Raw genomic sequence first — 22,986 nt, 5'->3', positions numbered from 1 at the left:
TCTGAGAGAGGTCCACATGTAGTACCTATATATGTAATATCAAAGCAATCGGACTTACAGTTTTCAACAAGAAGTCGAAAATATCACTTTTTACCAAAAATGACAAAAATATTCACCAAAATTAGAGAACTGAAGATATCATCACAAAATGAACAAATCTGAGAAAGGTCTACATGTAGTATCTATATATGTAATATCAAAGCAATTGAACTTTTGGTTTTTAACAAGAAGTCGAAAATATCACTTTTTACCAAAAATGACAAAAATATTCACCAAAATTAGAGAATTGAAGATATCACGAAATGAACAAATCTGAGAGAGGTCCACATGTAGTACCTATATATGTAGTATCAAAGCAATTGGACTTGCGGTTTTTAACAAGAAGTCGAAAATATCACTTTTTACCAAAAATGACAAAAATATTCACCAAAATTAGAGAATTAAAGATATCAACATGAAATGAACAAACCTAAGAGAGGTCTACCCAAGGTACATATACACCAAGTATCAAAGCATTCAGGCTTGTAGTTTTCAAGAAGAAGTTGAAAAAGTAAAACATTGACACGGACGACGACGACGGAGACGGACAATCACTCATATGATAAGCTCCGCTCGACAAAGTCGACAGCGGAGCTAAAAACAAGCAGCCTGTCGGCTGAGACAGCTCCGCTGTAAGCAATACACATTTCAATTAAAGAACTGAAGATATCATTAGAAAATGAACAATATGTATAGTATCAAAGCAATCAGACTCGCTTTTTTTCAACAAGAATTTGAAAATATTACTTTTAATACCAAAAATGACAAAAATATTCATCAATATTTATAGAGAATTGAAAATATCACGAAATTAACAAATCTGAGAGAGCTCCACATGTAATAAATACCGTAACAAAGCAATCGGACTTGCGGTTTTTAACAAGAAGTCGAAAATATCACTATCCACCAAGAATGAAAAAAAAATTCATCAAAATTAGAGAATTGAAGATATCATCCGCTCGACAAAGTCGACAGCGGAGCTAAAAACACGGTAATTTTCAATGGCATGACAAATATTCTGCGGTACTCAGTTCAAAACATAGATTCGTCCAGGTAATCTAAAAGTTTTTTCATTTCAATCATTTATGTTTGTGAGATGTATAATCTTCTGTTGAAAACTCATAGCTACAAATGCATGGCATTTCAACATGTATGAAATAACATTCAGAACTATTTTCTTTTTTTAACAAATTACAATTTCTTTATAAATTTGGCAATTGGTATAACTTATTCATAGACCCTGACTGTAACCATATTAATTAGACATTTACACACCAAAGAATATTACGTTGGTATTAAATATAAATATTACATGCAAACAGACACACAAACGTACGATTCAAAGCAACCCTCTAGGTGAAATCTAGCAGACATGGTGACCAGTTTTTAAAAAAAATTATGATGCGCAGAAACAGTCTGTAAGAAGTTGCTATGAGTCGCAAAATTCCTTCAAGTAGGATTTTCTTGGACTTTGCCTTCTACATCTGCTTCGACTGAACTGGCCTTTACTGTCAGCAATTTTAGTATGTCTGATAGAGGGCCCAGTTAACTGAACATTTGCTTTTATTTTTGGGTTACAATAACAAGTCTTCAAACTTGTTTTGTTTGCTAAAAAAATATGTTAGACAAAAAAGTACCTTAATATTTCTCTGAAATCAGATTCGCTCAACTAAAGTCAATGAAAGCTATCTTCATTTTCATCTTCAGATGAATCTCTGTCTCTCTTCATCTTCCTTTCGTGATAAAAGTTGACATTGACAGTGAAGGGATGAAAATCTGGCCATATACAGGCACTGTAATGTACACATCAGTGTGCCCTTTAACATACAGTGGTTTGTGATTTTTGCGAGTCAAGAAAGAAACATTGGAGTGAGTTGATTTCAACGATGCGTAGCAGCACTACACATTGCGTAAACACATTCCTTGTTGGATTTATGTCTTATTTTGATAATTACAATACATTTCGTTGTTACCAATAACTCACTATTCCGGTTGTGTCATTTAAAATCTTTTGTTGAATCAGTGATATATTAGTGAAGAATTGGCAACAGCAATGAATAAAAGCAAAATGGCCACCGATCACTATATTTGTTCAAATCTAAAAAAAAAAAATATGTTGTGCACCTGCAATCTAATATGCACGATGCTGAATGAAATTTCTGAGAAATTGTTTCGGACATAATTATACACTGCAATGTAAGGATTTTAGACAAAATGGCTGCCAATTTGACGCAGTCCCAGTTAGTTATCGAATTTAAGATATATAGTTTTGTTTATAGTAATATAGCTGGAATATAACCATGTCAAGAATATGATTATGATGATTGTTCAACATTAAAATGATTGACATTTGTATCATCAAACAAGTACTTGTCCATATTGAGAGATATTGCTCTGGAACAGCATTAATTAAAACAAAATCAGCCATTTTGAATACATGTATATATCTATGACATGATGTATAATGAATATTTAAAATTTGAACATAATCAGTCAAAGCAAGTCCTCTGACTTATGGCAAGAGAACCCCATTCATTAAAACAAAATGAGTATTGATATAGTACTTGTGTACAAACTTTCAACTGAAGTTTGTATAAAAACCGATCAAAAACATTCTAACATGCCTTTTAGGCCGATATTCCATGATTAGATTAGTACGCAGTCATTGATTGGTTGACCACCGTCAGCGTGGAAAACGCCTCAATATTTCATTTCCCCCTTTTTTTTCTAATGTAGTCCTATCTGATGTTGGTTGGAATGTGGCCGACCGAAACCAAACCACAACATGCATACAAAGTCTTGTGTTAAGTTTGAAAGTGATTGATTATAAAGTATGCCCATGAAATGACTCTGGATGCAAGTATGCACAGAAAAATGAACGGATCAATGAAATAATCCTTGATTTCAGACTTTGTTCAGACCGAGGACTAAAAGCAGTCAAGTTTTTGTCTACATGAGATTTTGATCACGTTCGGATAGCCATATTTTCTATCGCACTGGTACATCGCTGCAAAAGAACCGAAACAATGAGAGACTAAACACTATCCAGCTATCTTATTTGCATTAGTGTACGTCTTAAAAATGTACATTTATATTGCAATATTATAATTATCGACTTCTTAAATTCCATACCACTTGCATATCCTCATCTTACAAGTCTTTTGTAAAACCCAATATCGTTAAAGCGGGAGGGTCGTCACCTGCGCACGCGTGGGAATTGAGTCCCAAGCGTCGTCGATAAAATACTAAAAACGCAAAGGTTCATGGGTAGACGCTTGTTTGTAGACGCATGCGCAGGTGATGACTCCCCCACTTTAAGTTCTATGTTGAAATGTCTTACAAAATCTTTGTCTATTTTTCAAGAAATCTATCACTTTTCTCTAAGTCTCTGTATCTTCTCCATAAAAGCTTTCACTCTCGGCAATTCAACATCATTCTCCCATGATCCTCCATGTTTGAAGTATGAGCCGATAATCAGAGCATTGGCTGACATATAGTGTTCCATGTTGTCAATGGTTACTCCTGATCCAATCAAAACTGGTATATTCACAGCTTTCAGCACATCTACAGATGAACAGATGCACCAATGTGAGTGGAATTCTCGGGAGCGGGGCTACATCACAGAACGTTCTACGTTGCGAAGGCGAGCACCACCGTACTATGTATTTCTATTAGCTCTGCACAAGCTGTCGACTTGCATACAGTCTCTTGTTTATTTTTTAGTGTTATTTTTAATAAATTAAAACATAGGAGTACACAAATGGCAAAAGCTGGATTACCACGAAAATAAACAAGAGACTTGTGACCCTTGCTACTAATATAAATGAACATTTCAATGACGTCACAGAATTTGATAGGCAGAGTGTGAATACGTATAAGTTTTCAAGATGGACATGAAAAGCAGGCAAGCAATTGCGAGCACACAGACAAATTGTCTATATAGATCATGCATATCGTCCTCAATACCACAGATCTATTTTTAGAATGACACGTTGATAACTAGTTAAAATGCAAAAAAAATATAAAAAGACAGCCATTTTTGAGGTATGAACACACAAACAAACAAACATTAGATTATAATATTACGTACAACTATGGAATAGATCCACTGTAACATGAAACAGCGTTCGTTTGTGTAATATATGACTGTATCTTGAGAAAATTAAAAATTAACATTCCCATTTTTAGAACACTCGATAACTGTACATCAGTGGGGAATTTATTTTCACTGCTTACTTTCTTTGCTCATTTACAATTATGTATGATTGTGAATATAATTTTCTCAGTCAAAATATATTTACTGTAATTAGCTCATTAGCATATCATGTACTTGGTGGCATAAGTTGCAAAATTTGTCATCTGCAAACCTAACACTTCTCTGAAATTTGAAACCACACAGTAGTGAGTGATTTTTTGAAAATTGAAAAAAACTTGCTATATTATTGGTTTAGATGTTGGCTGAATGTTGACAGTTATCATCAAACAGGCAGAATTCACAACATCACACATAATTCAGTTGAAGGCATATACATGTTACATGTATAAATAAAAACCAACATTCTCATTATGGCTACGCTGGTGTTTATTATATATTATCAAATAACTCAGAAATAAAACAATAAATTAAAAGCTTTTTACAATACCCTGTAATTCTTTGGTGTCAGTAGCCATACCAGTAGAACCACCAGTGACGACAACTCCATCGCTGAGAAAGAATTCTGCAGCCTTAGCAGTGTCGGCAATATTAATATCAGCAGTTATTGCATGTGAACTGAAATAAAAATAACACATGAAGGAGCAAGGAAAACCAACCTGCTAGAAAAGGCGGTTGTTTTTATTTCATTTGATATCATATTAATTTGTTTCTACCTTGATTCAAAGTAATCAGTTACATGATTCATTTTGTGTTTACTAAAAACATTATTTGTGATTTTGATTTGTGAGAGATAAGTATTTGTTAATTTTACGAATCAAGAAACGCAGAATTTTCAGGCAGTTAATATTTCATGATGTCTTTAAAACAGTGTATCAAAGCAACTTTCAAATTGAATCAAAGCAACTTTCAGATTGAATCAAAGCAACTTTCAAATTGAATCAGAGCAACTTTCAAATGGAATCAAAGCAACTTTCAAATGGAATCAAAGCAACTTTCAGATTGAATTAAAGCAACTTTCAAATTGAATCAAAGCAACTTTCATATTGGATCAAATCAACTTTAAGATTGAATCAAAGCAACTTTCAAATTGAATCAAAGCAATTTTCAAATTGAATCAAGGCACTTTCAGATTGAATCAAAGCAACTTTCAGATTGAATCAAAGCAACTTTCGGATTGAATCAGAACAACTTTCAGATTGAATTAAAGCAACTTTCAAATTGAATCAGAGCAACTTTCAGATTGAATTAAGCAACTTTCAGATTGAATTAAAGCAACTTTCAAATTGAATCAAAGCAACTTTCAGATTGAATCAAATCAACTTTAAGATTGAATCAAAGCAACTTTCAAATTGAATCAAAGCAACTTTCAAATTGAATCAAGGCACTTTCAAATTGAATCAAAGCAAATTTTAGATTGATTCAAACCAACTTTCAGATTGAATCAAATCAACTTTCAGATTGAATCAAATCATATTTCAAATTGAATCAAGGCAACTTTCAAATTGAATCAAGGCACTTTCAAATTGAATCAAAGCAAATTTTAGATTGAATCGAATCAACTTTCTGATTGAATCAAAGCAACTTTCAAATTGAGTCAAAGCAACTTTCAAATTGAATCAAAGCAACTTTCGGATTGAATCAGAACAACTTTCAAATTGAATCAAATCAACTTTCAAATTGAATCAAATCAACTTTAAGATTGAATCAAATCAACTTTAAGATTGAATCAAATCAACTTTAAGATTGAATCAAATCAACTTTAAGATTGAATCAAAGCAACTTTCAAATTGAATCAAAGCAACTTTCAAATTGAATCAAGGCACTTTCAAATTGAGTCAAGGCACTTTCAAATTGAATCAAGGCACTTTCAAATTGAATCAAAGCCGATTTTAGATTGAATCAAATCAACTTTCAGATTGAATCAAATCAACTTTCAAATTGAATCAAGGCAACATTCAAAATGAATCAAAGCAACTTTCAAATTGAATCAAAGCAACTTTCAAATTGAATCAATGCAACTTTCAGATTGAATCAAAGTATCTTTCAAATTGAATCAAAGCAACAAGATTTTTTTCACAAAAACCTTGAATTAAATATTCTGAAAAACACAAAAAAACAAAGGAAGCTTAGAAGAACTCTATGCTGAGAGTATTGTATGCATATTTAAAATTAATACAAAATTTAAGATTAGCCTTTCAAACACAAAGCTTGGTAACTAATATTTGTTAGATGCACAACATGAAAACAATTTGATCCACAGTATTGAAGTTTATAATACTCACAGAAAATCTGTGGTTTTGCAGACAAGTTTATTCAAGAGATCCTTTAAAACCGATTTTTTGAGTTATCAGAAATTGACAAATAATAATCAGATAATCAATATGTAAGGTTTTCCACATTAAACTAATCACATCTGTGGGTTCCCCAAGAGCATCTATGTGCCAAATTTCAATGATATTATGCAAATTAGGCAATAAAAATGCTTGAATTTCAATCCACTACTAATTAGGTGTTCAGCGTTGTTCCTAAGCAATACTTGTTTTTTGAGATACAAGTGGAAAATTAGTTACAGTGGGTGCAAGATATTTACATATCGGGTACACCTAACTTATGCCATTGGAAGGCAATTACCAAGGGACTTTGTAACATGCCCAGACATTTTCCTAGACGCTCAAGTGGCAGTTCTAGAAGCAATACAGTTACATACCTGCCTACGTGACAGTTCATCGAAACAATGGGCCAGGGTTTCAGATGGGCTTATCTATTACAACTTGCATGTGTTCAGGCAAACATTTATCAATCAATTATTCATTTTTGTTAACAGACACTTTATTATTTCATACATATCACAGTCACTCTACTAGGACGGTTAGGAAGCGCTATTGTTAAAAGGTGCGAATGAGAAGCTTCTGAGAACCTACGCTGGTCTCAAAACTATGACGTAATTGTCATCGGAAAGCGCTATTTTTCTCCATTATTTATTGCGTTTGATGTTGCTCGAGAAGACTGAACTTTTTTAAATTGTGCTTTATTTTTATATCAAACTACAATCTCAACTGAACTGTGACTAGGAGTGATATTTTATTTTACAGATGAGAATTCTTTTGCAATCATGAAGATGCTTTACTCGAGAAAAACGGTGTTTTGTTGACAGTCTTTTTGTCTCGATCTCTAACAGTCTTTCGGTTCGTAAAATAAACCCCTCGCTCAGTTTAGAAACAATTTTATCGCTAAAAACATTGATGTCCGCAAACCTTTATAATATTCCTTTGTCCATTCTCGTAATTTTTGTGTGTTTTTAGAGTCACTTTATGGCGAAGTTTTGCATGTTTTCGTCACGGTCGTCTATGGAGGTGGTCGCCGTGTTCCTTTATTGCACGGTTTTCAATGGAAGTAATCAGGCAAAAGAGATTTTTGATTGTTGTGCTTTCATATCCCTCCATTCGCTTTATTTGACGACTGACACAAATCCTGTTCAGCTGTATCGGTGCTACGAGTCATTTTTAGTTTCGTTTGAATATTTTTTTTTTGATGACTTTGATAATTTTATGAACGATTTTAGTTTAGCATGTTCACACTGCTTTTTGATTCAGTCGAGACAGGAGCGAGACAGGGTCAAACACCCGGATGTTATTTTTTGTGTGCGATTTTTTGGGGATTCACCAATATAGTATTCTATTAACTATTTATAATTTTAGAATGCCATACAAGACAGCAAGATTTTCTCGGGGAAAAACGTGTATATACAAAGCATGTTCATTTCCGCATTTGAGACTGCTCTTCGTTGAAAGGTCAAAGTGACATGTATTGCAATGTTTTGTGGGAAAAATGACGCAACTCTCGCACTGTCTCATGATTTATCGCGTGTTTTCCGTCGCCCGTTTAATGCTAATGACCTCTAAGCTCGTTAACACCTCTTTTGTTACAATGTTTATGGAGACAAGGGTAGGTACAATAGAACGACGCGGCGCTTCCTAACCGTCCTAGTCGAGTGACTGTGTACATACATAGGCTTGTTCATTTAATACATTCTATTTTGAGCGTTTCACGAAAATAATTAACCTTGTTGATACAAATATTTAAAAAAAAACATCCTAACATATAATGGAATAATATGTTTCTAAATTACCCTTGTGAAAACAGTTTATTTTTCATGATTTTGAACTCATCATTGTCTATACAATTATTGCTATTATGTCAAAGCATGTACATTTGGAAGGAGATTATTCACCTCTTCTTAGGTAACAATAGTTCACGAACGATTGTCAAGAAAGTTGGACTAGCAAGGACAACAGTTCAATGAATTGTGCAACGTCACACCGGTTAGATACATCGACTGAAGGCCACACATAAAATTACTGACTTTATGAAATAGGAATAGTTCAACTACACCGTCCCTTGTGGCCAAACATAAAAGGCATACCACGTTCGATGTTTTAATATCGGTTTATCAAGTGCTCACGAAAGTGTTGGGTAAGTCACTCGGTGATTGCCTACCAGTTACATTGAAATGTGACAATTAGTACTTTAGATCGATGGAAAACCTGGTAATTGACTAATTATGCAAATTAGGTAATTAATATGTGCAGATTTCCCCCAGCAGACGCAAAATAGTTGCATACATCCAACCTTTGCAACATCACCAGAGAACTTGATTTAGTGATCATCCAAACTCTGAATGCGGTATGCTTTTGATGCGTTTTTGCATAGAACAACATTTTGACTATTTGCTCTAACACTTGGAGGAAACATAAAACCGAAAATAGATTATTATTTTTGTAAAACGCTCCAAAAAAGATTTAATATAGCGAGCAACAACAAAAATGAATAAAACGTTTTACTGAACACTCAAGTGTTAAGAGTGAACCCATCTGAAACTCTGGTCATATAACCATATTGCATTTTTAGCGGTCACTTGGTAATTGTAATCGGTAAAAGGTGCGGGAGTTAGGTGTATGTAAATAAAAAAGTCTTTTCAGCGAAAATTAATTCCAGCTAAAATAAAGTATTTTACAATACATCCATACATACATACATACAAACACAAGGTAACTAGAAAGAATCATTTTTTTGCCTTACCTATGTTTCTTCTTGATATCAGTAAACACTTGGACATCATCAGCTCCTATTTGTTTACGGTATCTTAGCAACTCCCCGGCGCAACAATTCATGATCCCTTCATCAGCAACATGAGCAAATACAAATCCCTCTGCCCTGATGAATTGAAAACCTGAAACACAAAAGAAACATGAATTTGGTTTGTTCGCTATGAAATATTTAAAGTTATGTGTCTGAATGTGCTATGTGATCATTGTATCATCAGTGCAAATACAAACAAACAAACAACAAATGTTCTTGGTAGTGTATAGTACAGTAAAATTTGTATTAGAAACAGCATCCTAATGAAAAACGCAACTATTCTTTTTGAACAATTAAGACCCAAAAAAATCACCATTTCTCATATGTGTAAATGCTCTAATAGAAACCACATCTGTTGCATTGTACCATTTTATAGAAGCTGTGGCTTCTAATACAGATTTTACAGGAGTAGCAAAGTATAGACTACATCAGCCTGGAATCCAGCCATTCAAGGCCCTTCCCAGTACACTCAAGAATGGTCTGGTGAATGATGGCACAGAATTCTGTGTCATCACTAATTAGCTGGCTCCATGACTTCAGTACATTACCATGGAAACTTGCATGAAGACTGACTTGTACTCATTCAAGGCCCACTGCCATCCGAACAGATTCATTAGTCTATTATTCATATATTTTTCAAAGTCTCACAATAATAAATAACACTAATCTAAGTCTACATAGAAAACATAAAAAAATGAGATCTCCTTTACAGCAAGTAAATGAATTTGACATTTGAAATGGTATGATAAATCACTCAATGGCTTGGGTAAGGACACTTGAAATTAAAACAAAATGGACACCATTTTAAATCAAATCATGAAAAAAATATCACAGTCCCCGTCTTTAAAAAAGAAATACATGGCCTTAGATATCATAAATAACTAAATAAGTGTAGATTTGTTTGTTTGTAATTTATCGTTGGAAAAATAGCTTTTTTCATTTATATTGAATTTGCCAATTTAGAATTGGTTCCGAATACAGTGCATTCAAATATTAGCGAAGAGAAACCAGTATAGACATTGAAACTGATCACTAGAAATATTCACACCGTTATGTCTTGTATTTCTGAATGAGAAATAGATAGGCTACCATAAGTAAACCAACAACAATTTTGAATGAAACTAGACAAAGACACACCAGAGAAGTTTGTGGAACTATTGTGCATATGAATACAATCATGACTTGTCTTTGAACCTACTCAATATCCATCAAGATACATCCCAGAAAATGGGACAAGTTTGGCAAGGTATGCCAGAGAAATTTTTTTTTATGAAAATTACACGAAAATCCAAAATTAACTGAAGGGAACATGCAACCCACAATGTCTTGTCTTTGTACCAATAATAAACATAGTCTGTATCTGCGAAATAAGAAGCCAGTGATCCATTTTTTTTAATTAAATCACAAAACAAAATGACGAGCATCAGTAACCCATTATGTGTGATTTAAATCTCAATTTTAAATAAAATCAACCCAGATGTGCCAGAAAAACTGTTGATGACATGTTACAATTGTTGGGGCAAAAATTGTCACCAGACAATCAAATGTTTGTGGACTTGTTTTTGGACCAGCCTTGAACAAAATTGGTCCAGGCATTTCTGACAAATGATGGCTGCATGGAACCCCAAAAACAAGTCCCAGTTTTGGTATTCAGTGACACTGTCCCGATATGTGAGACTACATCAGTACATATAATTTGTTTAATTTAGTTGAATAACTTTGCCATTTGGCATACAGTAATTCATAAAATTGGATGAAATATATTGAAAGAAAATTTCATAGACTAAAAATCAATGTGTCCCTCAGGAAGGCTAGACCCAGCTTGTTCCAATCCTTTAACGATATTGAGACGCTCAGAGCAAACCAGTCAAACAACCTAGCTGGCAATAGTTGTGTTCACGTTACACGAAGTACGGGCTAAGATTTAAGCTGATTTAGGCTTATCTAGCATATTTGCATTTTGGCTAGACCCAATTGCGTCCACGCACAGGGAGGGCCAGTCGTTAGCACGGGCTAAGGGGTGCCATTAGTCGGTGACCTTTGGTAAGCCACTATTTATGAACGAAAAATGGATGACACGTGCTAGGTTCTATTTCTGCTGCTGGCATGTTTCGTTCTAATTTTGAAGCGACGTGCACATGAACGCGAGAGAAAACTGACCCAACTTATTTGAATGCACATAAACAGTATACAACGGGCGTAACAGAATAGAGAGTTTTATTAATGCATGTCGTAGACAGCAAACCAATTTTTTTTTGTCTACGATTGGAGCTGCTGTACGCTCTACTACTACAGTGACCCAATTAGTGTGGAAGCGAGCACGGAGTAATGACTGGTGGAATAGTGTCGTTATACGAACATGGGACAATTTTTACACCCAAAGGTCGTCGCAGAGGGCGCTTAGCCCTGGGCTAAGCGTTCGCGCATACTTCGTTAGTCCGTGCTAAGGTCTAGACCGCGTCTTAAATTCGGATCAGATTTAACCCGTACTTAGCATTCCTTAGCCCGTGCTAAGCGTTCACGCACGTTTTCTGATTTGACCTCTTAGCCCGTGCTAAGGAGCTGTGCGTGAACGCAACTAATAAGCTGTTCTGGTGTCCCAAACAATATGGTGATTACAGAACAGTCCCTGTTTTTAGTCTGGGTACAAACTTGATACACCATCTAGTTACACAGAGCAATACTAAAACAAACATAAATAATAATAATCCGTACATGGAATTCAACTACAAAGAAGCAGTAACAGTAACGCTGCAACCTATGTGGACATTCCCATGGAAGTTGAATGTTTATCAAGCCAATAAATGATACATATATGACGTGCATTAATAGACTTAGCTAGTCAAGTTAATACACCGTTTTCATAAAGAGGACGCAAATCCAGTCACGTGCTATTTTGTGATCAAAATCGAGGCTAGTGAGTATAGCAACCAGGGTTGCCCGGGATTTTCTAAATGCAAACATTGACAGCTTCATGACGGACTCCTTGAGGTTTTAATGGTAAGAAATTGATTTCTTTCGTTTTGCTTATTTATTTATTTTTTTTGTTTCATTTGTTTTCCCGAGTGTGTGTGTGCAATTACAACTTATTATCAGGCAATAGTCATTGTTTCTGTGGAGTGACGAAGCGGGAAATCACCTGTATGCTGTAAATGTCAGACATAACTGTGTGTAGTCATGGACGTACGTCCATGGTGTATTCAGGTGTAGTCAGGGAGCTGTAATCCACGGAATTTAATTGTAGAAATTGCTTGTTTCTTGTTTTATGACACCGCCTCTATAATTTGTAATATTTATGCCCGGCGGCGCAAGTTGGCAAAAGTATACGCGATGAACGTTCACGTGTGATGTATGGACGTGATCGGTACTGACGGAAATATAATTTTTTTCAAAAATGTGTAGATGAAGACACTATAGTTAATTTTTCAGAGCTTCCATTCAAAATTCAGAAAAGGTTGTGTATAAAATTTTATTTTATGCTTGTAGATCCAGTAAAAAATATGGAATCGGACCTGTCAGAAAATGATATTCCTGGTGCGTCATTGAATGGTAGAAACCCTGTAAGGCTTTGCAATGATGAATTGAGGTTTTGGATGCTGTGTCGTGGGGACCGACCAAAACAGAATATGACAAAAGCAGAGCTTATTGCTCGGTAAGTTCTGGAATTTTTTATAATTTGTAGGATGTGGTGTTTATTACCAATCTGATTAAAATCTGATGTAGTGTACGGCCTTTAATTATTTTGACTATAAACTTATTTTAATTTTATTTTTTATTACTTTTGTTATTAATGCCCTTTTATTTTATTATTTTACTTTGATTTTGATTTTGTGATTTTTTTTTAATTCTGCCCCACCTACATCTGATCCGACGCCTATGTAAGTCCCGTTCAAATCTCGCGTAAGTAACAGCCAATAACAGCCCCCCCCTATTATACAGGCTGTCGGTTGCTTACTTTTCAGTGTAGCGATACTCTACGAGCAATCTTTCTGTGCATTATATTTTGCCCACTTGAATAAACCATTAATAGAAAATTGCTAGTATATTTTTATTTGCAAAAGAAATTCCTCAGCATTTTACAATTTTTGTCATTACATTGAATATTTTTTTCACTTCCAACTAATGTGTACACTTCCAGATACATCTTCGCCAGCCAAGGTTCGTTCATTCAGTCATCGCTTCAATTTTACATCACTGAGCATAATTATCTAGAATGGAAGCAAAAAAATAAGTAAATCGTAATGATTAGAACACTGTAAACAGCTATAGTAAACAATGCAAACTGATTTTAAATTGTATAACGGTCACCAGCCCACGGCATCGACGCAGAAAATTGGAGCAAACAAATATTTCCTGATCAATTGCGATGTGTTCCAAATAAAAAATATTTTATTCCAGTCCAAATCAGCTCAATTACTTTAATAAAGAGTTATTGTATAATGTACAAAATGTTGATACAATTTGATGAATATTTACAGCTACGGTTTCAATACCGTAGACGATGTTGGCCCGATCTTCAACAAAACATCACCCGTCTCCAGGGCAGGCGACTGGAAAAAGACACTGGTGTTCGGTCGAAACGGTGGAAACAAAATCGTCACTCCCAGAATAACTATGCAAAATAACGATCTAAAGTCGAACCATTCGAGCCACAATATTAACATAAAGATGACTTTCGTTGCATTTGACAATGATAAACTTACCGTAAAGCCGTGTTATTCTCGGTCGCTAACGTCGGTATAATCCGCCATTTTATTTGAGTGTTTGCCACCCGACTCCACCCGGTGACGTCATCATGTGCGCTATAGAAGGAGGTCTGTGATTCGTTGACTAAAATCGTCGATAGTGGGTCTCGTTGAAATCTCGTTTCATAGGCATCGGCTCAGATGTAGGTAGGGCGGAATTAAAAAAATCACAAAATCAAAATCAAAGTAAAATAATAAAATAAAATAAAATAAAAGGGCATTAATAACAAAATTAATAAAAAATAAAATTAAAATAAGTTTATAGCCAAAATAATTAAAGCCCGTACACTACATCAGATTTTAATCAGATTGTGTTATTACCTGCATTGTTTTTGCTAAATAGTCGTATTACACACATCTGTACTATTATTTCATTATCTATTAAATATAATATATCCAGTAAGCCACAAGTTGTCTTTAGGACAAAATGCATTTTTAAAATTTAATGTCTTCCTAAAAAGACCTTACATTTCTGTTCCAAGAAACAAAGCATTAAACAATTAAACTGTTTGATTTTTTTTAACAGGGTAAATCACTTCATTGTAAATAAATTGGACAAAAAGATTGTGGATCCAGACACAAATAATGTGTACACCAAGCAGAAAATTGGACAAACTGAATATCTATCTATGTCAACCTCAACCTCAACGACTGCCGCAGTTTCTTACCCTCAGTCTGGATGGGGTACATCCCTTGAAAACCTACCCCTCTTCTCTCGTACACAGATGGATGTAAAAGTTGCCACTGGGGGTAAGACCTTGCATAAAGAAAAAAAAGTCCAAGCAAAACCAACAGCTTTTCAGCGTGGGAACGTTTTCAATCAAGAAAAATATTTATTTGATATTGTAACAATTATTTCTGGACTTCATTTTTTGTTTAAAGCTAAGTGTAGTCCAAGTTATAGTAAATCCAAGGAGCCACATCAATTATTTCTTTGTTTACATTTAATTACAGGGGAAGTGATACATGGTAAATGTACATGTGTAGCTGGTAAATCAGGTCATTGTAATCATTTAATTGGTCTTATGTTTCGTATATGTGAATTTTCTTTGTATAATTTAAAGAACACCACTGATGATTCAAATAATTATTCTTATGATTTACCAATAACATCTAAGCTGCAAAGATGGAACAGACGAAGAACTGATGGTATTGATCCTCAGCCGTCTATGGAAGTAAATGTGAAAAAGTTAAAGGTTGGTAGTAACTGCAGTGATAATCCAGTCCATTGTACATTATACAAAGCAGTAAAGGGTGATATCATAAATGTCAACAATGAGATTACACTTAAATCCAAATGTACAGAGAGGAATTCAAAAATTGGTGGTGCTACTCTGATCACACCTTTAAGTGATAATACTGATATGTGTGATACTAGAGTTGGTGAAATGCCACAAGGCTCAGTTTTAAGTTATCAACTTGCTTTTACTGAGTCAAATTTTTCTGTAGACATATCAGTTGATACTCTTCCAAGGATTCCTGTTTACACTACACGTTCACTCCTTTAAATTTTCCAAAATTCCCTTTATCAAATATTTCAATGAACTCTTCTAATGACCCCTTTATTTCCAATAAATTAAAACAATTGCTCTTATCACTTGAAGTTGATCAGCCAACTGCCTCAAACATAGAGTGGTGGGAGCACCGCAAACCAAGGTTAACTGCATCTACATTTTATGATATTTGTAATCGTCAACGTAATTTTGATACATTAGTACAGAGATTGTATAAACCAACTTCTTTCAAGTCTACATATACAGAACATGGACACAAATTTGAAAATAGAGCTCTACAAAGTTATATTAAGCATATGCATAGTCTCAAAATTATGATATATCAGTTTTTAAGTGTGGATTAGTTGTGAGCCAGGTATTGGGCTTCCTTGCTGCCACCCCTGATGGAAAGGTCATCGACAAAGGTGTACAGCCTGCATTTGGAATTTGTGAGGTCAAATGTCCAGAAACAAAGAAAAACATCACTCCTTTGGATCCATGTCTAGATCAAAAGGTATTTGGTAATAAACCAAAACTAAAATGGTCACACAGGTATTTTTACCAAGTTCAGGGTCAAATGGCCATAACTGGTGTCAAATGGTGTGATTTTATTGTATACACACACAAGGGACTCAGTGTTGAAAGAATTAGACTTGAACCCTTATTTTGGCATGATATGATGTGCAAACTATTATTATTTTTCAATAATTACTATGGCCGTTGTGTAATTAATGATAACAAAATACATCCTTCCAGAGACTGAAACAACTGCTACATGGCAAATATGTTCAATTCACCCACCAAAAAATGGTTTACAAACCCAGTTGCTAAATAAGTATTGCTTGTTTATTAAATGGATATAGCTGCTTGGTATTTGAGCATTAGAAAGTCAGAGGTTGATTTAAATTGATCAATTTATTTAATTGTAAATTATTCAAAAAGATTATTTTCTGATAGTCATGCCAAGCCATATTTAATTCAAGTGTAAAATTTAAAAATTTTCTACAACATGTTTTGTATTTTATTACAATATTATCTAAAGCAATTTTATTACAAATACTCTATATAAATAAAAACAAATGTATAGTATCATGCACTGCCATAAACTTTTTATACATTTATTTTTAACTATGTGTAATATGTACATTCAATTTTCATATACTATGTAAGAATATTTAATAACTTATTAATAAAAGTATCGTACATGACAAGTTAAACGGTTGTGTATTTTTATTCTATTTGCATGACATGTATATTCAAAATTTAATTTATTGCACTATAAAAATGTAGTCATGACTGTACAGTGACTGGTTGTACCCAAAAAGAAAATAATGTGCACCACTTTGCAAAACTATGGCATGTAACATTTAACACAATATACTGACATATAATAATAATTAAATTTATTTCTATGCACTAATAATAGGATCATGGAAATTGCACAATAATGCACATACTGTCCATATTTGGTTCACACTACCAAACATACACAATGGAAACAATCTATCCCAAATATGAAATTTTTTAACTTTTTTTATGGCCCTTTCTACATGAATTCTCTCTGATGCAATTTCTTGAGTTTCAGTGACCTCATCTGCCTCTAGTTGCCTCCTCTTTTCTAGAAATGGTGGGATATTGAGTGAGACCCCCTTTTCAGCAAGTAAATCAGATATTGTAAATCCCTTATCTGCCATCACAGAGTCACCAACATCAAATAACATGTTCAGTATGCCACCACGTTTAACTATTTCTCTATCACTAATAGAACCAGTGTACAACTGACTGACATAGGTTGTACTACTACTTGGGGCTATGCCAATCAATGCCTTCATGGTAACATGGTTTTTATAATGAGAAAATAGTTCAGATTGTAAAATAAGCGATGAAGGCACTTCACACCTTATCTCAGTACAATCTAATATTACTCTGCATGAGGGGTATTTCTCCCTCATTGACAATGGCATGGTATCTGTTATTACTTGCCGGGTGGCCAGATATCCAAACTACCTAATTTCAGATACATATAATTTATCCAAGTAATAACTATGCGACTCACTGTTGATACTGAAATATTATATAGAAATGAAAGATGATATTCGGGGAACCCTTGTCTAAGTCGACACATAACAAGAAAAAATTCATCAAGAGGCTCCAATTTCCTTGGTCTTCCCAACTTATTATTGTTGTTGTTGTCATTGTGACCACATAAATCATATTGCAATCCACACGTTTGATTACTACGCTTTCAATAAATAATATTTTCTGCATTCTCTCCTGCATCTAAAAATTCAAATAAATTTAAAAATAAACAAGTCATCGTCAATGACACGTCCCCGTTCCATTCATATTTGAGTGACATATACATTCAAAGCAGATCATGACCGAAATGCACCTGCATATGTACAACACATTGCTAAATCTGAACAAAATCCATCCATGCATGACTGAGATCCGGTTCTGGAATTGGGAAAATACGTGATTTTGATGCATTTTCGGCCTTAAAATGGCCATCATTCCGCTATTGTTAAGCAGATCATGAAACAAATGCACATATCTATTTGTGACATGATGTACCATGTGTGTGTGAAGTTTGAACTTGATCAATCCAGACATGTCTTGGATACGGATCCAGAACTGAATTCTTTAACAAAATGGCCGCCAGTCGGCCATTTCGAACTTGATCCGAAAAAAAAAAAGACGTGCATCAAGGTCCTATTATGTTTAATGTATGTACCAAATTTGAACAAAATCCATCCATGCATAACTGAGATACGGGTCCGGAATGGTGAAAATGTGCGATTTCAATGCATTTTCGGCCTTAAAGCGGCCCCCATTTGGCTATCGTTAATGAGATCATGAAACAAATGCACATACATATTTGTGACATGATGTACCTTGTGTTTGTGAAGTTTGAACTCGATCAATCCAAGCATGTCTCAGATACGGATCCAGAACTGAATTCTTTAAAACAAAATGGCCGCCAGTCGGCCATTTCGAACCCGATCCCAAAAAAAAAATGACGTGCATCAAGGTCCTATTATGTTTAATGTATGTACCAAATTTGAACAAAATCCGTCCATGCATAACTGAGATCCGGGTCCGGAATGGTGAAAATGTGCGATTTTGATGCATTTTCGGCCTTAAAATGGCCGCTATTCGGCTATCGTTAATCGGATCATGAAAAAAATGCATGTGCATATGTCCCATATAATGTGTGATGTATGAGTGAAGTTTGAACTTAATCGGTCCATGCATGTTCGAGATACAGGTGATCACGGACGGACGCACGGACGGACGGACGGACGCACGCACACAGGGCAAAACATAAGTCCCCGTTTTCGGACTGCGTCCGAATGGGGACTAATAAGTACATGGAAACCCAGTATAAAATTGTATACTTTCATCTGAATTTAAAAATCTTCTTACACTAAACTCATTCTGTGTGCATTTGTTTTCTAAAGTTTCTAATTGACTATTTAAACTTATAATTTCATTTTTAAGTATTTGATTTATATTCATAACGTTCTCTTTTGATTTCTTAAGCTCCTTGACTTCATTTTCCAGTGATTTTATTGTTGTACTATTTTTACTTATAACTTCTTCAAGTTGTCTTATTTTGTCAAGTTGTTCTTTTTCTTCAACACATTTTTCAATATTTTCGCCAGGTTCGTTTATAGTGGTTGTTGTGATAACTGCGACGTCGTTTTGACTACAAATGCGTTTTCGTACTTCATCCCTTGGATTTCTTCTACTAGGTGTCTTTGATTCTGACCACTTAAAACATGATGGTACTGCATTATTTAGTAAAAATCTCCTCTTTGCCAGAGTGTACTTAAAATCTTTTTCTGTGAAATGCAGGGAGCATATTTTTGTTGACCTGTTCAGTTTAAAGTTCTTGCCGGGATCTCTTTTTATAGCATGGATCCATTGCTTCAAAATGTTTTTATTTTTAGGGAAACTAAAAAATGAAACGTTATGTCCGTCAACCAAACGGTACTCTTTACCCTCGCAGAACGGTACACAGCAAACTGTGGGCATGGTCTACCCAAATATGCACTGCAATATAAATAAAAAATGTTGTAGTGAAACATAGAAATAATCAACAGCATACTAGTAACTCTATGTATATCGTGTTATAAAGGGACTTCCGGGTAAGCGTACAAGGACGATGTGAGGCCGGTGATATCACGTTGTTATATATAAATCAAGCCATGGAATCATTTTTTTTTATTCGTAATGGGCTGTTGGGATTAAACTAAATGGATAGTTGTAACACAAACCTAAGGTCTGTGTAAAAAAGTAACCATCGAAGGTACTAACGTTAGTAACTAAGTTAACTCCTTGGGAGTCGTGGGAAATGACCGGCTTTCTGGTATTTTAACAACGAAAACCATTGAACACAGAAAAACAAAGGCATTAATAGTAAAACAATAATAATCTTACCCATTTTTGTGACAACTATCAGCAAAATACAGCGGCTTCCAAAAAAAAAATTCGAAAAGAGACGTCCATGTACTTTAACTATAAAACTTGTAAAGTACCCGCGGTGGCAATGTTTACATATTGGCAACCCTGGTTGCTATACTCACTAGCCTCGATTTCGATCGCAAAATAGCACGTGACTGGATTTGCGCCCTCTTTATGAAAACGGTGTATTGTGACTCACCTGCTGCCTGAGCCACAGACAATGCTTGTTTGTTTGCACCAGCCAGTATCTGTACTCCACAAGGAATGTTAGGGCATATCCCCTTTATATGTGAACAGATGACACTCATAGATGCAGTAATTTCATGTCCCACACTGTCAGTATGCATGTAAGGAATGTCATGCATATTCTCTACTATAATACCATCCTATAAGAAATTTAAAGCATCAATGTCAATATCAATCATTTGGAGTGGAGTCTCAGATTAGTTGACCCTCAGATCTGAAGATATACTACACATCCCACTTTTACACCAACTACTATCAACTTTTGTTAGAGAAAAATTTTAATGAGCCAGGGAAAATTGTTATTTATTGCAGCAGTGAATATTTCACTGGGATCCTTAAGGCCAGACTTTTATTATCCCTTGTTTCGCGAACCCACCGAATGAACAGGAGCCGAAAATGAAATAAAAATAAAATTTTATTTCAGCGTAATTTCTCGCTCCCGCCGACTTGTAATGCTAAACAAATATTATTTTTATCTTCATTTTTTTTACCGCCCGCCGCATAACAAACCCAAGTTGCATTTTAGTGGGAGTATCATGATCAAAGTACCGAAGTCTCGCGCAGATGAGAAACAAGGTTATACATGGAATAAAATTTTATTTCATTTCCTCTCTTCGATCAATGATCTCACTTACAATTCTTTGAGAATCACACAAATCTAATGGGAAAAAAAGAATTAATTTAATTTTTGACCCGCCCTCCTCAAAAAAATTGCCTTATAAAAAAAATTTGAGAAACAAGAAATAAAAAAAATCTGGCCTAACCTTTTCACCACCAGTTCCCACTTTTCATCACAAATTTATAAAATAGTCCTGTTTATAGTCTGCAGTTTTTTTCAGAAGATTGTTTCTCAACTTGTCTATTTAGTTTCAAGCAGTGTTCAAGATGGCCACCCCCATATAGTAAATATTGGTGGATTAATGGCATTTATCATATTATCACTTGTACGTCAGCTGACTGTGGCCATTTTCAGGCTCAAATCATTCAGGGGAAACCAGACATGTACCAGGCTGCATAAAAACATTCTATGTCCCTTAATGTAATATAGACTCGCCTAGAGTGTACGCGATCACAAGCCGGCACCAGTGAGATTCGAAAGCCAACTGTTTAGTCAAAACCAAAGCAGTTAGGCAATTCGCAAGCGAGTTAGCAAATTGGCTGCCCCAATACTTTTGAGACTTGCTGTAAAAGAAAAAGACGATACTAGATTCAAATAATATAAACTTTGGGAATTATTTGATGGGTGATACAAAAACCCCATGAATATTAACAACACTGATTTGGTGGCCATTTGTTGGCCATTTTGAGTAGATCTAATTTTATAGAACAGTTACTGTCACTGTCATCTTGTTCCAAACACCAAAACATCAACATTGCCAGCTAAGTTGCTGACTAGTTTGTTATGTGCATCTTGAAATACATGTAGTTACATGATTAGAACTGATTACCGGAATTTTAACCACTTTTCGGAGGGTGCGCCATCTGAATAAATTACGAGCGTTATAAGACACACCAGACAAACCATCGACTGTGTCCTGACATTTCATACTGTGTCAGTACATATATTTTGTTTGGATAACTTTGCCATCTATTTATTTATAACAATTTATACAAAATATAATTCACAAAATAGTCCCGTTTATTGACTCAACTTTTGCCTGTTGGCTCCAAAATCAGGGTTCATTTCCAGAAATAATGAAGAATATTAGAAAAAAGCGCAGAAAAATTTATTAAAATTATTATAAAATGTAAAATCTTGCTGATCCAAGCAGTGTGTCAAGAAGTGCAGTTTTGACTGAAAAAAGTTTGGAACATACCACGCCTGCTTCTTTGTATATTTCAGCTTCTTTGCAAGCAGCTTCTGTTATTTCAGAAATCTTCTGTTTATTTCGTGGTGTTCCTTGGATAATGAAAATGCATTGCATTAAAGAAAAAAGAGACTTTTATAAGAGTGTACGTAAGTATTACACATTGGCAAATTCACAATAGCAACCAGAAGTACAACCTAACATTGCTAATGAAAGATGCAATGAAAAATCTACTCCTATACCAAGAAATATACAAATCCTCTTGGTATATTGATTTTACTAATCAGTGATTGAATGAGACATTACCCTTGGAGGTAAATAAAGATTTTAAATGATCAAAATTGGCCCATTAAATTTCATGCAATATGTCGTGTGAAATGTCACATAATGGAAATTGAATACTCTTTCTCCCTTCTCTGCATTGGTTACATAAGCTTATCTCTATCTGTTACTCCAGCAACCATTCAATAGTACAGTTACCTGGTAAGGCTCCAACATGTATCATACCAATAACAGCAGCATGGGTTCTTCCAAACATTCCAGAAAATGATTTTAAAGCCATCTTGCTTAGTGACATGAATTACAAAAAATATAATTCAGATCTACTCTGTTCCTATTTACTTGTACTCCGGAAGGGACAGGAGAGAGTTGTTCGCCAGTCAAACATTTGTTTCGCAGCTGTAGTTGTAGCAGACCATACGTTACAAAAGTCCAAATGTAGACTAGTATTGAATGTAACGACGAGTAAATGCTGGGAAATCGGCCAAAAAAACACAAACAGTAAAAACACACGTTTGGATATTTTTTAACTTCAACAGCTGACTTGTCACGTGAGTGATGGAAACCAATCACTGGCGAGCGTAAACAACAGCATAAACTTTTGTCGATATGGA

General features: G+C 34.7%; 1 protein-coding gene and 1 pseudogene across 1 annotated transcript; one reads left to right on the top strand and one right to left on the bottom strand.

The window, feature by feature from the left end:
* Positions 1–2,464: 2,464 nt before the first annotated feature.
* LOC102801246 (uncharacterized protein F13E9.13, mitochondrial-like) lies at positions 2,465–22,911 on the bottom strand. The gene is made up of 6 exons (XM_085500150.1): positions 22,574–22,911; positions 22,103–22,185; positions 20,239–20,425; positions 9,275–9,425; positions 4,683–4,810; positions 2,465–3,603 (listed from the first exon to the last, which is right to left on the bottom strand). Exons 1-6 carry the CDS (start codon positions 22,668–22,670, stop codon positions 3,410–3,412), a joined length of 840 nt encoding a protein of 279 aa, XP_085356276.1. The 5' UTR covers positions 22,671–22,911; the 3' UTR covers positions 2,465–3,409.
* LOC144345910 (uncharacterized) lies at positions 12,946–16,335 on the top strand (annotated as a pseudogene).
* Positions 22,912–22,986: the final 75 nt, after the last annotated feature.

The sequence above is a fragment of the Saccoglossus kowalevskii genome, chromosome 6 (assembly GCF_978046115.1).
Source record: "Saccoglossus kowalevskii chromosome 6, keSacKowa6.1, whole genome shotgun sequence".
Lineage (NCBI taxonomy): Eukaryota > Metazoa > Hemichordata > Enteropneusta > Harrimaniidae > Saccoglossus > Saccoglossus kowalevskii.
The sequence above is the reverse complement of the archived record's forward strand: the minus strand, read 5'-3'. Positions and strand labels throughout refer to the sequence as shown.